This window comes from Anastrepha obliqua, chromosome 3 (genome assembly GCF_027943255.1).
Source record: "Anastrepha obliqua isolate idAnaObli1 chromosome 3, idAnaObli1_1.0, whole genome shotgun sequence".
Classification (NCBI taxonomy): domain Eukaryota; kingdom Metazoa; phylum Arthropoda; class Insecta; order Diptera; family Tephritidae; genus Anastrepha; species Anastrepha obliqua.
In genome coordinates, this window is record NC_072894.1 from 87,103,382 (window position 1) to 87,117,996 (window position 14,615).

The window sequence follows — 14,615 nt, forward strand, 5'->3', positions numbered from 1 at the left end:
AATTTATACAGGACAGCTTGGTTCAAAGTCATCTACAACCTTATTCAAAGCTCATCCGTCAGTGATATACTTTTGGAATGGAAATCGGATATAGTTGCAGTGTCATTTAACGGAATAGATGAGTGTGATCGCACATTATCTTCTCATATATGGAAATGCATATTACTTTTACAATCGAGATATGAAGATTGGTAAGTAGAATATATATTGTACATTGAATTCTTGGGTTGTAATTTGGGATGATAAAGATTATAATCAATATCTAAGAAAAAAAAATTAAATATTCGCTGCGGCGGCGAATTATAAGAATTTTTGATGCAAAAAAAAAAGGAAAAAAAAACTATTTAAAAGGTGTCGGGTGTGACATAGTATGAAAACTCGAAAGGTTTGAAGAAATAGGTTAATTCCGAATGAACTCCCGTTACGAATTTGGGAGAAATGGTATTTGCAATCCAACCTTTTCATAGTTAGTTTTGCCAACTATATATACTAGTAGACATATATCCCCATGTTCATTTTAAATAATTTTTTGTACCTTACCGTAAATGTCTTAACTCCATTTCTTCAAGTGTATAAAATTTGTCTTTATAATTACTAGTTACGAGTATATTGTTTTCAAAATTCAACGGTATTTTTGATTTGCTTATCAAATTCATGACGCTTTGAAATTGTTAATTTCATAAAATCGCGTAAGACGCGTAATATGCGCATTATAACAATGAGTAGTTGTATACTCATTTATCATTATCATACGTTTTTCAATTTCTAATTGTTGTCCATTGAGTCAAATTTTTTGTTTACAGTAGCAATTCGTCGCTCCTATCTATGGTATTACCACTTTTAATTTTTTCATGTGTCTCGCATTTGCCTGAATAGGTAAGGTAAGGTAAAAAAACGTATACATTGTTAATCCTTTGTTGTTTCACTTAGGGCTGACTTCTTCTTAGCATTCGCACTTGCAATGCCTAATTATTAGGTTGGAAGAATGGTTTATAGGTATTCTGCCCGGGTTGTGGATTAGTTTGCTGTCTAAAATCGGTTCTGTTTTTTTGGAATTCAAAATTTCTATAACTATTGCTTTGTTGAAAGGGACGTTGAATAAAACGTAAATTATTCGAATGCCAATTATACTTATTTTGTTTCGAATTATTAGAATTTCTATTTTTATACACTTGGCTTCTAGCCTTTCTTGGGCTTAAGTTAGTGTGTTGGGAGCTAGATCCATTAAAATATTCAAGCAAGAAATTAATCCTGTTATAAAAACCCTATGTGAATCTGAAAGCTTTCTTTTATTATATTATGTAGTTATTATAGTTTATTGATCATAATTGTGAACTGTGTCCATATTAAATCTCTTGTAATATCCCCAAAAACTCAAGTTCGTTTGTCTGATCAGATTCAATTCCTGTTCTAATATATTATATAAGTATAATATAAATATGAAATAATAAGAGTAAGTTGTCGTTTTGCAATAAGTACTACATTTATTGACCTTTAGAACTTAAGAAACTATTCCTTAACTATTAGTATAAATTAGATTGGGCTTTGGTTTCGATGTCATAACCATATACCCATCATTCGTCACGAGTTATGACTCTTTTAAGCAACAATTCCTGGGCGATGCTCTCGCGATATTGTTTTTGGTCAGAATTCAGCAATTTTGGAACGAACTTCGCTCCATACGCTTCATGCCCAAAATTTTCGAAAAGATGGCATATAACCATATCGATTCGACGATTCTCCATAACAATTTTCTTCTTCGGTTGTTGATGTGCTGGGGCGTCCAGAGCGAGCGTCGTCATTCACATCTTCTCGTCATTCACTTCTTCTGTGAAAAGCTTGCACCACTTGTAAACATTTTTTTAACTCAGAGTACTCTCAACATATGCCTCTGTCAAAATTTCAAGTGTTTTTGAGCATTTAATTCCATTTTTTACACAAATTTGTATGCCATTTTTTGGATAGCAATGCTGATACCAATGCTGTGCCCATGAATGTGTTTTGTTTATTGTAAAGGATAAGAAATAAAACTGTATCAACTCATTTTTCAATAGGGTTTTTGCACTTTCAAACCAACGAAAATAGGAGATACACATTTAACATGCATTTAACATTTATTTTAAAGTGTGTGATGTGATGCGTTGCCAAAAATACTATTATATTTATAAAACTTAATACAAAGGCAAGTGAGGCCTTACCTCGCACGCGTTTTTTTTAAATAATACGACACTTACGACACCTTGCGAATCACCTATTATTATTATTCAATTTTATCTCCTTTAATAATTGATAAAGTAGTCATTGCCTTGCTAAGTTTAATATAAAATATTACTGTATACTTGCAGGTATAAACATGTGTCCTTTATAAAGGTCATTCAACCTAAGCTGTCTTGTCTGCTTCATAATAAATTCTTTAATAACTTCGAAATTATATGTCCGAATATGCTTCCATTTTATTCGGCGGTAGTAAACTCTTATTCCCATGAATTTGACTGGCATATATTTTTGGAAAAACTTCTGATGGATTTAAAAAGTGTGTTTTGTTCGGAAACGCTCAGAGCCAACGCAGCAGATTTTAACGCTATTTTTGATGCTTATTATGACTGTTGGAAGTTTATTTTAAATAAATTGAACAATACAGAAAAAGAAGAAGAACAAAAAAATATATATATGTTAAAACTGTTGCATACAAACATAATACAACCCACTGAATGGTTCCTGACGGCTAAAAAAAATTTAGGAGCTAACAGTTTCTTTTCGATAACTGTTAAAATGTTCTTAGATTGCCAGAAAGAAAACCAAATTAAAGATAATGATTTCTTGTATATATATATATTGAGAGAGTTTTGGACATCTATATTTCAATTAATTACAACATTAATTTACGAAAATGAACACTATCCGGAACTAATTATTGAATTAATCCCAAATCTGTTACGCCTAAATGAAGAAAATGTAAATACCAAGCTGAGTAGTTGCTTTATATCTGGAGACCCTGCTTATTTTACGAACCAGACAAATGAAGACCGGCTAAGAGGCATTGCCTTGCAGTTGATTCAATATTGCCTAAAGAGAATTGATGGTAACGAGTGTCAAAGGTGTCTTAAACATGTGCAATCATTAATTGACATGTTTCCTGACATTGAGTTCTATAAAAACATTGCAAACAAAGGTGATGTTAATGAATCAATCAACATTTTTGTTGACTTAATATCTGTAGTGGGGAAGGAGGTTTACTTGGATATTGCACAGATTATTTTCAAGATGCTGAGGTTCCTTAATGCTGATCAACAGTTTATTTTCGTCGAAACTCGCCTTCTTTCTGTAAGATTGATAAACTTCTTGTTACTATTTAAATCAATACAAATAAAATTTTCAGATACGTTCGAGAGAAATGCAAATTTTGATACTGGAGCGTTTATTGTTGGATCATTTGAAAATGGGAAAACGTAGAGAAATATTGCTGTCTGGGCCCGTGGTTAAAGCCTTAATAATAGATATTACACGAATTGCTTTGATTGAAAAACAAATAGATACAATTAATTGGGCGCAAATATTATTCCTACGAAATGACCATGGTGATTTCTTGGTTGGTGCAGCCACAGTTGATGCATTGCTACACAAAATATTCGAGCCACTTGAAACTGGAAATAGTGATGAGATTGTCGATTTATGTGGGAATATTGTTTCACAATTTATGCCAATAGTATTTACTAAAGAGAACGCATTCCATGAAACGAAATCCAAAATGTTCTTAAAACTGTTTAAATGTTTAATGATAAACTCAACAGACAATGTTTTAACGGAGAAAACCCTCTTTAAACTTACTTCTTGTTGGGAAAATGTACTATCCAATCAAAATATAGTTACTGAAGAGATTATATTACATTGCACACAAATTGTTAGAAATATGCGTTTTGTGAACAAATCTATAATAAAAAGTGCAATGAAATGTGCTGATTTAATAAGCCGTTTTATCATGGGTACTGTCAGAAGAAATATGCAGAATGAAGAGGGCATACCAGAATTAAATAAGTTAATTGCTAGGTTTCTAACCTCAACGGACAGTGCTGAATTGCAAAGACAGTTGAAAGATTACTGTGTATTTTTAGAAGCTCTGAATGGTTTTGTTTCCACAAATGAGAAAATACGTTATAAAAGTTTAGATTATCAAGATATAAACATCATTATACAACGATCACTTCTAAATTTATATGTAATTAAACAAATATGTAAAGAGTTGGAGCCATTGAAAAACAACTTGTCTTCCAAAAATCTGAGGACTTTGTACAGTAATTTGTGCCCTGAGTTGCTGAATTGCATAACTCTGACTTATGCTGGAGAAAGCGTACTTGGAATTAAAGCAAAGGTAAGACAGATTTTCTTAATATATTATTAATAAATTGATACAATTTTGTAAAATTCGGTTCACTTGATTAGAAGCAATAATTTTTATGGAAGAAAATGGTCAAAAGTTTCTTATAATTCAAGTGATGACTTTCTTCTCTTCTTAATTGGCGCTATAACCGCTTACGCGATTTTGGCCGAGTTTAACAAAGCGCGCCAGTCGTTTCTTTCTCGTGCTAACCGGCGCCAATTGGACACACCAAGTGAAGCCAAGTCCTTCTCCACCTGATCTTTCCAACGCAGAGGAGGCCTTCCTCTTCCTCTACTACCACCAGCTGGTACCGCATCGAATACTTTCAGTGCCGGAGCGTTTGTATCCATTCGGACGACATGACCCAGCCAACGTAGCCGCTGGATCTTTATTCGCTGTGCTATGTCTATGTCGTCGTAAAGCTCATACAGCTCATCGTTCCATCGTCTGCGATATTCGCCGTTGCCAACGTGCAAAGGTCCAAAAATCTTGCGCAGAATCTTTCTCTCAAACACTCCAAGCGTCGCTTCATCGGATGTTGTCATCGTCCAAGCTTCTGCGCCATACGTAAGGACGGGCATGATGAGAGTCTTGTAGAGTGTTAGTTTTGTTCGACGAGAGAGGACTTTACTGCTCAGTTGCCTACTTAGTCCAAAGTAGCACTTGTTGGCAAGAGAGATTCTACGTTGGATTTCAAGGCTGACATTGTTATCGGTGTTAATGCTGGTTCCTAAATAGACGAAGTCTTTTACAACCTCGAAATTATAACTGTCTACAGTGACGTGGGTGCCGATACGCGAGTGCGCCGACTGTTTGTTTGAAGACAGGAGGTACTTCGTTTTGTCCTCGTTCACCACCAAACCCATTCGCTTTGCCTCTTTATCCAGTTTGGAGAAGGCAGAACTAACAGCGCGGTTGTTAAGGCCGATGATGTCAATATCATCGGCATACGCCAACAATTGTACGCTCTTATAAAAAATTGTGCCTGAGCGATTAAGTTCTGCGGCTCGTACGATGCTCTCCAACATCAGGTTAAAGAAGTCACACGACAGCGAGTCACCCTGTCTGAAACCTCGTTTGGTATCAAACGGCTCGGAGAGGTCCTTCCCAATTCTGACGGCGCTGCTGGTGTTGAGCAACGTCATCCTACATAGCCGTATTAGTTTTGCGGGGATACCAAATTCAGACATCGCGGCATACAGGTAACTCCTTTCCGTACTGTCGAATGCAGCTTTGAAGTCGACGAAAAGATGGTGCGTGTCGATTCTTCTTTCATGGGTCTTTTCCAAGATTTGGCGTATTGTGAATATTTGGTCGATGGTAGACTTTCCAGGTCTGAAGCCACACTGATAAGGTCCAATCAGTTGGTTGACGGTGGGCTTCAGCCTTTCACACAATACGCTCGCTAGAACCTTATAGGCGATATTTAGAAGACTAATCCCGCGGTAATTGGCACAAATTGCAGGATCGCCCTTCTTATGGATTGGGCAGAGCACACTTAAATTCCAATCGGCAGGCATGCTTTCATCCGACCATATTTTGCATAGGAGCTGATGCATGCACCTTACCAGCTCCTCGCCGCCATGTTTGAATAGCTCAGCCGGCAGTCCGTCGGCGCCCGCGGCTTTGTTGTTCTTTAGCCGCGTTATCGCTATTCTCACCTCGTCATGATCGGGTAGCGGAACGACAATTCCGTCGTCAACGATTGGGGTATCGGGATCTTCACTTTCTCGGTGACATGCGCAGCTGTCACTGTTTAATAGGTTCGAGAAGTGTTCCCTCCATAATCTAAGATTGCTCTGTACGTCAGTCACCAGTTCGCCGTCTTTGTTCTTACAGGAAAACGCCCCGGTCTTGAAACCTTCTGTAAGCCGCCGAACTTTCTGGTAGAATTTTCGGGCGTTGTTCCTGTTGGCCAGCATCTCAAGCTCTTCGCACTCACGTATTTCGGCCTCTCGTTTCTTCTTTCGGATAATACGTCTCTCTTCCTTTTTCAGCTCTCTGTAGCGATCCCACATGGCTCGCGTTGCGCCCGATCGCAGCGTGGCTCTATAGGCGGCATCCTTTCTTTCTGCGGCAGCATGACATTCCTCGTCGTACCAATTGTTTTTTCGGGCTCGCCGGAATCCGATTTCTTCTTCGGCGGCGGTACGTAGGGAACGAGAAATGTTGCTCCATTGCTCGCGCATGCCGGGTTGTTGGGCAGTGCTCTCCGAGAGCAGGAGTGAGAGTCGAGTGGCGAATCTTCTGGCTGTCTGTTGTGATTGCAGCTTTTCGATGTCGAACATTCTTTGCGTAGGTAGATGTACGTTTTTTGCTGCACAGAGGCGGGTGCGCAGTTTGGCTGCAACAAGGTAATGATCCGAGTCGATGTTGGGTCCTCGGATCGTACGTACATCTAATACACTAGAAGCGTGTCTTCCATCTATCACAACATGATCGATCTGGTTTCGCGTTTTTCGATCAGGAGACAGCCAGGTGGCTTGGTGAATCTTCTTATGCTGGAATCTGGTGCTGCAGACTACCATGTTTCGGGCCCCGGCGAAGTCGATCAGCCTCTGTCCGTTACCGGATGTTTCGTTGTGCAGGCTGAATTTTCCGACTGTGGGACCAAAAATTCCCTCCTTGCCCACCCTGGCGTTGAAGTCGCCAAGCACGATTTTTATGTCGTGGCGGGGGCAGCGCTCATAGGAACGTTCCAGGCGCTCATAGAAGGAATCTTTGGTCGCATCGTCCTTCTCTTCCGTCGGGGCGTGGGCGCAAATTAGCGATATGTTGAAGAAACGGGCTTTGATGCGGATTGTTGCGAGACGCTCGTCCACCGGAGTGAACGACAGTACTTGGCGACGAAGTCTCTCTCCCACAACAAATCCGACACCGAATTTGCGCTCCTTTACATGGCAGCTGTAGTAGACGTCGCAAGGTCCCATGGTTTTCTTTCCTTGCCCCGTCCATCGCATCTCTTGGATGGCAGTGATGTCAGCCTTTACTCTCACGAGGACATCAACCAGCCGGGCAGAGGCACCTTCCCCATTAAGGGACCGGACATTCCAGGTGCATGCCCTCAAATCATAATCCTTAGTTCGTTTGCAGGGGTCGTCATCAGTATAGGGAGGTCTCATCCGAGGCTTTTTAAAACTTTTCATTGGGGGCGATTTTTAAGTGGCGGGTCCCAAACCCAACGCACAACCAGCTATCCTGGAATGTTTCGCCTTCTCACGTTAGCTCACTCCCGAACGGATGTTCGGAAGCTACCCAGAGGATACGTGGGCTAATCCCGGCCGTTGTGAGCTGCTTGAACCATATGCAGAAGAATCGTCCTGGCCATTCCCAAGTGAATGGCGATCAGTAACTTTCCCCACTTGCGTGGACTTCTACACATGGAACCATCCTCCCTTCTACACATGGAACCATCCTCCAAGTGATGACTTTACTTTACTCGAAAATAAACATGTGTAAAAATACTATTCCGTTTAACGGTATTTCTTAGCAGTAAAACATAAGCAGTTGTAATACTACTGATTGAAAAGAGGCACAAACCAAATGAGAAAAAATAATAACATATATAGGAAATTTAGTTTTTTCACATTTAATATTTAAAGCTGTTTGCAAACTACCTAGTTTATAAATTACTTCGTAAATACGTTGGTGAGTGGATTTGTACAAATTCTCCAAATAGCCTAATACAATTTTAGACCAGCCGTTTTAATGATTCTAATTAGAGCATTTGTGCCTTTAAATTGTTGGCTATTCTCATAAACCTTATGAACAAGCCATACCCATAGATTTTCATTAATGTTCAGATCTGGGGAATACGGTGGCCACGCTAAAGTTTCAAAGCAATCCAAGTTTTTATATTACCTCACTTGAAGTTTGTACCTTTTGAAAGATCCAATTAATAGGTCCAAATGCTTCACGAATCTCGAGAAAAGATTTTTGGAACAGAGCTTTATAGCTGATTCCCGACATTTTGTAGTCTACAATTTTTAATTCGAACGCGCCATAGTACGATATTGCTCCTCATACCATAACACTACCTTCACGACTGTGATGTCGCTGTACAGCAGGCGCCAACGCATCGAGCCCAAATTGTGCTGGACCGTATTCACCTGATATGGCCCCGTGCGACATCTTTTTGTTTCCCAAGTTGAAGTTACCACTTCGTGGATGGAGATTTCAGATATTCTATATTTCGATAGAGGAGATCAAAAAGAATGCGACGAAGTAGCTGAGGGCCATCCCTTCGTCGGCCTACCAAGGGTGTATGGAGGACTGGGTTAAACTTTGGCACATGTGTGTTGCTTCAGACGGGTCATATTTTGAATGAGATAAAATAAATTTGCCTGAAATTTAACTCTGTTTTGTTTTATTTAAATTAAACATTCCTGGTACTTTCTGATCATAGGGTATATATTTATATAATTGGTGCTTACACTCTTTTTGGGTGTTTATTGGAACTCCTCCAATGTGTGGTGTGCGTATTGTTGTTCTTCCACAAATGGAGGGGCATACAGTTTAAAGCCGACTTTGAACGGTAGATTACGGAGGCTAGCCATTGTCTGCCGAGGAGCGACCGCTGTTGGAAAAAACTTTTTCTTCATTTTGGTGTTTGATGCCCGGAGGCGCAAACCTACGTACTCCAAATGGTAGTCACGCACCAAACCATTCGGCTACGGCGGCCGAATATATTGCGTATAATAAATATTATAAGCCCATACAATGCAGTTATTTGGAATCGAATTGGTCAAACACTTTCTAAGTTGTGGTGGCCAAGCTTCTGTTAGATGCAATATACATATATTACATCAGCTTTCGTTAGTAATCCTTAATTACAATACTTTTTGTTGCATATTGATAACATAAACGATACTTTTAGAAACAATATGACAGAGTTCACTAAAATTTAAATTCTTCTACTTACACTCATGTCTAGTCTACCAATTATTTCCTTAAATTGAAAGCAGATGCTTGATGGTGATAACGCTGAATATACATAAATATTAAGTAGAATAAAATAGTTAATTTCTTGTTTTTATGTCCCTGAACTGAACATTGTAGTTTGTACAATAGAAGAGATGAATTCCCTCATCCTATTTGTGAATTTTGCATTTTGTAACCAAACCAACTGGATAACTTACCAATCAAACAATAGTGAACAGGTAGGTATGTGTGGTAAATGGAATAATGTTAATTGAGTCGAAACTTTATTAGTCATGAATTATTTGGCCGTTTTCTTGCGCCAAAAAATATTGCTTAAAGCTAGGTTTTTCACATTCTTTAAATATGTACATCTGAAAATTGTTATTTTTTTTAATTGTTGCTACTGTATTTTCAGGAAGACGCCTCTCTTAAGATTTGTATTACAGAACTTCAAGAGCAAATTAAATCTCTGATATATAATGAGGCCATTCTGACAGAAGTAATACAAGAAAAGCTGCTCCACTACGCAACAATGTCAAGCGACATTTCGTATTGTCGATCATTATCACTTTTGGTTTTCAGTCACCGATATGTGCAATTTGAAGAAAATGCTCCAATCGTCTTTAACGAAGAAATTGCGAAATACTTTTTGGATCAAGATGCCTTAACTCCTTATATCAACTTTTTGCAGGTATTTATCTTTCTTATTACATACTTATGCATCCACAAGAGGTTCATTAAATCAAATAATAATTATGCATGTACTATGTCGGAAGTTGAGTTTGTTATACAAAAATTAAATACTGCTTAATGGGCGTATCCTTTTCGCAATACGCGTTGTACAATTTGTTAGTTTTGATAGAAATTTAGAAAGCAAAATGAGTTCCGCATTTGAAAAACGATTTGATGCAGTGTTCCTACGTGCACACTCTAAAGATCCAAAAAAGTACGAGCACCTGCAGCAATATATGTATTTGAAAAGGTCGAACCGTTCATAAATAGATTGGTGCTACGGCATACCGAAGTTAAAACGTTGACGACTTCCCCGGATGAGGCAATAAAAAATACGTCTTCAAAGCAAGATCAGAAGATCATTAATTTGTTTGTGACAAATCCGAACTTATTGTTGCGTAAAGCTGAAATAGTTTTAAGGAGAATTGTACGTTTACGTGGAGAAGACCTTTTGGAAAAATCCCCTGTTCTCATTATCACTCATTAAAAAAGTTTTGTATGGGCTACGGCTTCTCCGAAAAAGGAGTGACCGCTAATTTGTATTTACTAGATTTTACAAGAAAACAATGATCCCAAGCAACGAAGTCGAAGGTGTGTAGAGAGGAAACAGTAAAGTGTGTTTGTAATATTGGATTGGACTTCAAAATTGGCTGATGCCAACTATGTTTGGGCAATAGTTAAGCAAAAACTCAAAGAAAAACAAATATGGATGGTCAAACAGTTATCAAAGCAAATTCGGCTGATTTGGAGCCGATTACCACAACTTGAGCAGAAATTAACACAAAGTATGACTCGAAATTATGAAATCATTATAACTAATAATGGTGACTATTCCTTTTATTGAATATATTGCGTATAATAAATATTATAAATCCATACAATGCACTCTGTTAGAATCTAATTGGTCAAATAGTTTCTGAGTTATGTTGTTCCATCTTCAATTGGACTGTACATAAGGAAATAAATATTGTAGTATGTTGAGTATGTGTGATGAGACCCCACATTGAGACACCGTACACTAGAGACTCTTTAGTTGGCCAACTATTTGATTGGGTTGGTCTGTAGAGGCGCACACTAAATAATCGACCAAATTAAATAAATGAACAACCTCTGCCAACTAAATAACTGGGCAATTGCGTTCGCAGGGTTTTATTCGTACAAGTTATATGATTAATTTCTGCATTCACATAAGGCGCACCCAAAACCGCATCTAATATTTTGCCAGTTGATCGACAAAATGTTGCCCAAACGTGTCATTATTGCTTATTGGAAGAAAAAGAAAAAAAATGGGAAAAATTATTGGGTCCATCCCGTCTATGGCGATTGATTAAAATAAAAAATAAATAATTGGCGCGTACACTTCTGTTAGGTGTTTGGCCGAACTTCTCCTCCTATTTGTGCCGTGCGTCTTGATATTGTTCCACAAATGGAGGGACCTACAGTTTCAAGCCGACTCCGAATGGCAAATAGTTTTTTATGAGGAGCGTGGCACTACAATGATCGATTAGTAACCGGAAAATTCAACACGCTTCATTCTGGATAGATTTTTTTGGTATAATGACTGTCTTTTTTCAATTTCATCTATCAATTTGTATTTGAAATTTGAAATAGCAGCGACATTTTCATATTTGTTTGTACGCACTTATGGTATTGCCAGCCAAAGTTTTCAAGTAGTAATAACATTTTTCAACTTGTTGCTACGAACTTACAGAATCTCAATAAGTATTGTCACAAAATGCCTATGTTGGCGAACCGACTTATAATTGTGGCAATACCGAGCGAATGAAACATCAACACATGGGTGGAAAAGTTCCGGGCCTAACAAAATAATCAGGTTCTTTTTTTTGTTCAAAATTAGCTATATTCATCACGTGATTTCCATCAAGAGCAACGCAATCATTTCAGCACCGCTTCAACATCTCAATACCACATTTATTGAACGGTTTATCTATTGCCTCTAAATAAGTCTCAGTTTCAGCGATATCCTCTTCATTCGAGCGAAATTTCTTGATGGCGAGCATGTTTTTAGATCTGCGAACAGCCAGTAGTCACTGGGAGCCGAATCTGGCGAATGCGGTGGATGTGGGAGCAATTCGAAGTTCAATTCATATAGTTTTGCCATTGTTTTGATTGATTTGGGACGTTAAAATGCGGCACCCTTTTTGAACAGAGCTTCTCATAATCAAATGCTCACGCAACATAAAACCAATACGTTCTTTGATATCTTTACGATGTCAGGTAACTCACGCAACTTCACTTTTCGATCATTCAAAACGATTTTGTGGATTTTTTTTTTATTTTCTGGCGTAACCGCGTCATTTGGACGCCCACTGCGTTGTGCATCATCGGTGTCTCTACGACCATGTTTGAAGTCAGTAAACCATCGTTTTATTGTTTTTTCTGATGGGGCGGAGCCCCCATAATACTTTTAAAGCCATTTCTTCGCTTGAAGGTATTTCTTCCAATCAAGAAACAGTGTAAAATTAAAACTCGAAATTCTATTTTATCCATTGTTTTGAAAATAACAAAAGTAGCGTCACTCTTAGCAGAAGAACTCACGCACTAATGAATATAATATCATGAAATTTTAACATTAGTATTTTTACGGTTAGTACAAACTGAAAAAGAGATGAATGAAATAAAAGCATATTTTAAAGCATATCATTCAACCTAATATAAAGCTAATCAAAAGTTTTACATTCTTTTTAGTATCAATTACCACGTCTTGGTCACAGGAGTATATGCGTACAAAATATTTCCCTTTGTGCAAAGTCAACCAGCGTGTGGATAAAATGCGCAATATTGCGCTGTTTCGTAATCAATTTTTTTAAATCTAATGTAATGGAAGCTGGAGATAAAACTATACTTGTTCAAATATTAGGAATAGTTCGAGAAATCAGTGAAAAATTGTACACAGAGAAACGAGCGTTATTTAATGTGTAAGTCATATATTATTTATTGAGACTTAAAACAAAATTATTATTTGAAAAAACATGTGTAGCAAAATAGATGACCATGAACTTGCTGTCGTAGTCGAACTAGTGGAATACATTCGACTTCTAACCGAAATACTAAAAAATATGCCTTGGTCTTTAAGTTCCAAAGACTGGGATAGCATTATCATTGGGCTAAGTTCCTGGGTACCAAGCGTTCTAAAATCAATCGAAAAGTACACAGATCCAAAGGTTAGTTTTAAACATACATATAAAAATAACCACTTATCATAATTTTCTGCTTTTAGGTATCATTATTCATTATAAATGTTTGCAGCCTATTTGTTGTTTTCGAAGAATTTATAACAGCGGAAAATAATACTAGTTCAACTGCATTGGTAAAAAAAACCATTGATGAATGGGAGTCTTTATTTGCAAAAGAAGTAAATTGCACAATATTTAAATCATTTTACGGACTACTGCAATATCAAGGTAATACAAAATGTAATATACAGTAAGTTTATAAAATCTTGCGAAAATAATTTGGTTTACAAAAGTTTCACTAATTCAAAATTTTTGCATCACAAATCTTAAAATAAAATTTAATATTACAGAAATTATGTAGTAAAAATAGACAGATTTTATGGGTTGAAATTCTGAGCGTGGATAGCGGGAGCTGCCACCTCGCCATAATTATGAAGACTTTATTTGCTAAATTCCACATATGCGTGTTTGTTTCAACTTTAGAAACAGATTTTCTAAAAGTTACTGTTCTTCAAAATATTAATATAAAGAAATATAATTCTTAAAAAATTCAAGTTTCTGAACACCATTCCAAGGACAATCATCATCTTCAATTCTGATAAACATATTTAATGACAGTCATATTTAGTGAAGTTTGTCATACGACTGCTGTGCTTCGTTGGTTGTAGGAATTTTATTGTGTTCGCACTTCGATACAGGACGACGTTCGGAAGTTAGAACTGGATATGGTAATTAGAATTGGACATGGGGCCACATGCCATGCCATTCCAGCAGAAGGCGAATCTCCACCACGATAATAGAAGCTCCAACAAATACTTAAATTTTTAAGCATTCATATGTTTTGGAATTGCCTCAATCAGAGATGAAAAAGTGCTCCGAAAATTGTCTTAAACGCATACAAAAAAATTAAGCCTGCTTCGAATACTCATTCTCAAGACAGCCGTCAAAGGTCTTTCGCCCAAATAAATTAACTCTATTTAGTGTAATGTATAGTATTTCACCCCTTGTCTCTCGTCACGGAAGTATCCCTGTGCAGCTAGATTACCCCAAATACTTAGATCAGGCCTGACATCGAATTTACAGGGTCCGGCACTCGACTGTAACCAATTAAAAAGGCCATAAATTTAGTTTGGAAATTTACTTTTATTAAATTCAAAGTAAAAAATGTGTGAAAATAGTAGAAAATTAAAAATCCATTTCTTTTTGCTCGATATGACCTCCTTTTGCCTTGACCTTGACACGGTCCAGAAACGAATCGCAAGCTGCCCGAATGTGACTTGCAGGTATTTTGGCCCACTCCCGGACAATGGCTGTTTTCAGTGGCTTGAGACCCACAGAAATTTGCCCATCGGTTGTTTTTCGTTACTGCGGTCCAAACAATTACCTGT

The 14,615-nt window shown here is 37.5% G+C and overlaps 1 protein-coding gene across 1 annotated transcript in view; it reads left to right on the top strand.

The window, feature by feature from the left end:
• LOC129240254 (E3 ubiquitin-protein ligase listerin) overlaps positions 1–14,615 on the top strand; it is a 49,190-nt gene that overhangs the window by 13,517 nt on the left and 21,058 nt on the right. Inside the window, exons 3-9 of the mRNA XM_054875936.1 lie at positions 12–191; positions 2,346–3,324; positions 3,380–4,369; positions 9,714–9,989; positions 12,740–12,969; positions 13,032–13,215; positions 13,272–13,455. Of these exons, the coding sequence (XP_054731911.1) occupies positions 12–191; positions 2,346–3,324; positions 3,380–4,369; positions 9,714–9,989; positions 12,740–12,969; positions 13,032–13,215; positions 13,272–13,455 (3,023 nt within the window). The remainder of the gene's footprint in view (positions 1–11; positions 192–2,345; positions 3,325–3,379; positions 4,370–9,713; positions 9,990–12,739; positions 12,970–13,031; positions 13,216–13,271; positions 13,456–14,615) is intronic.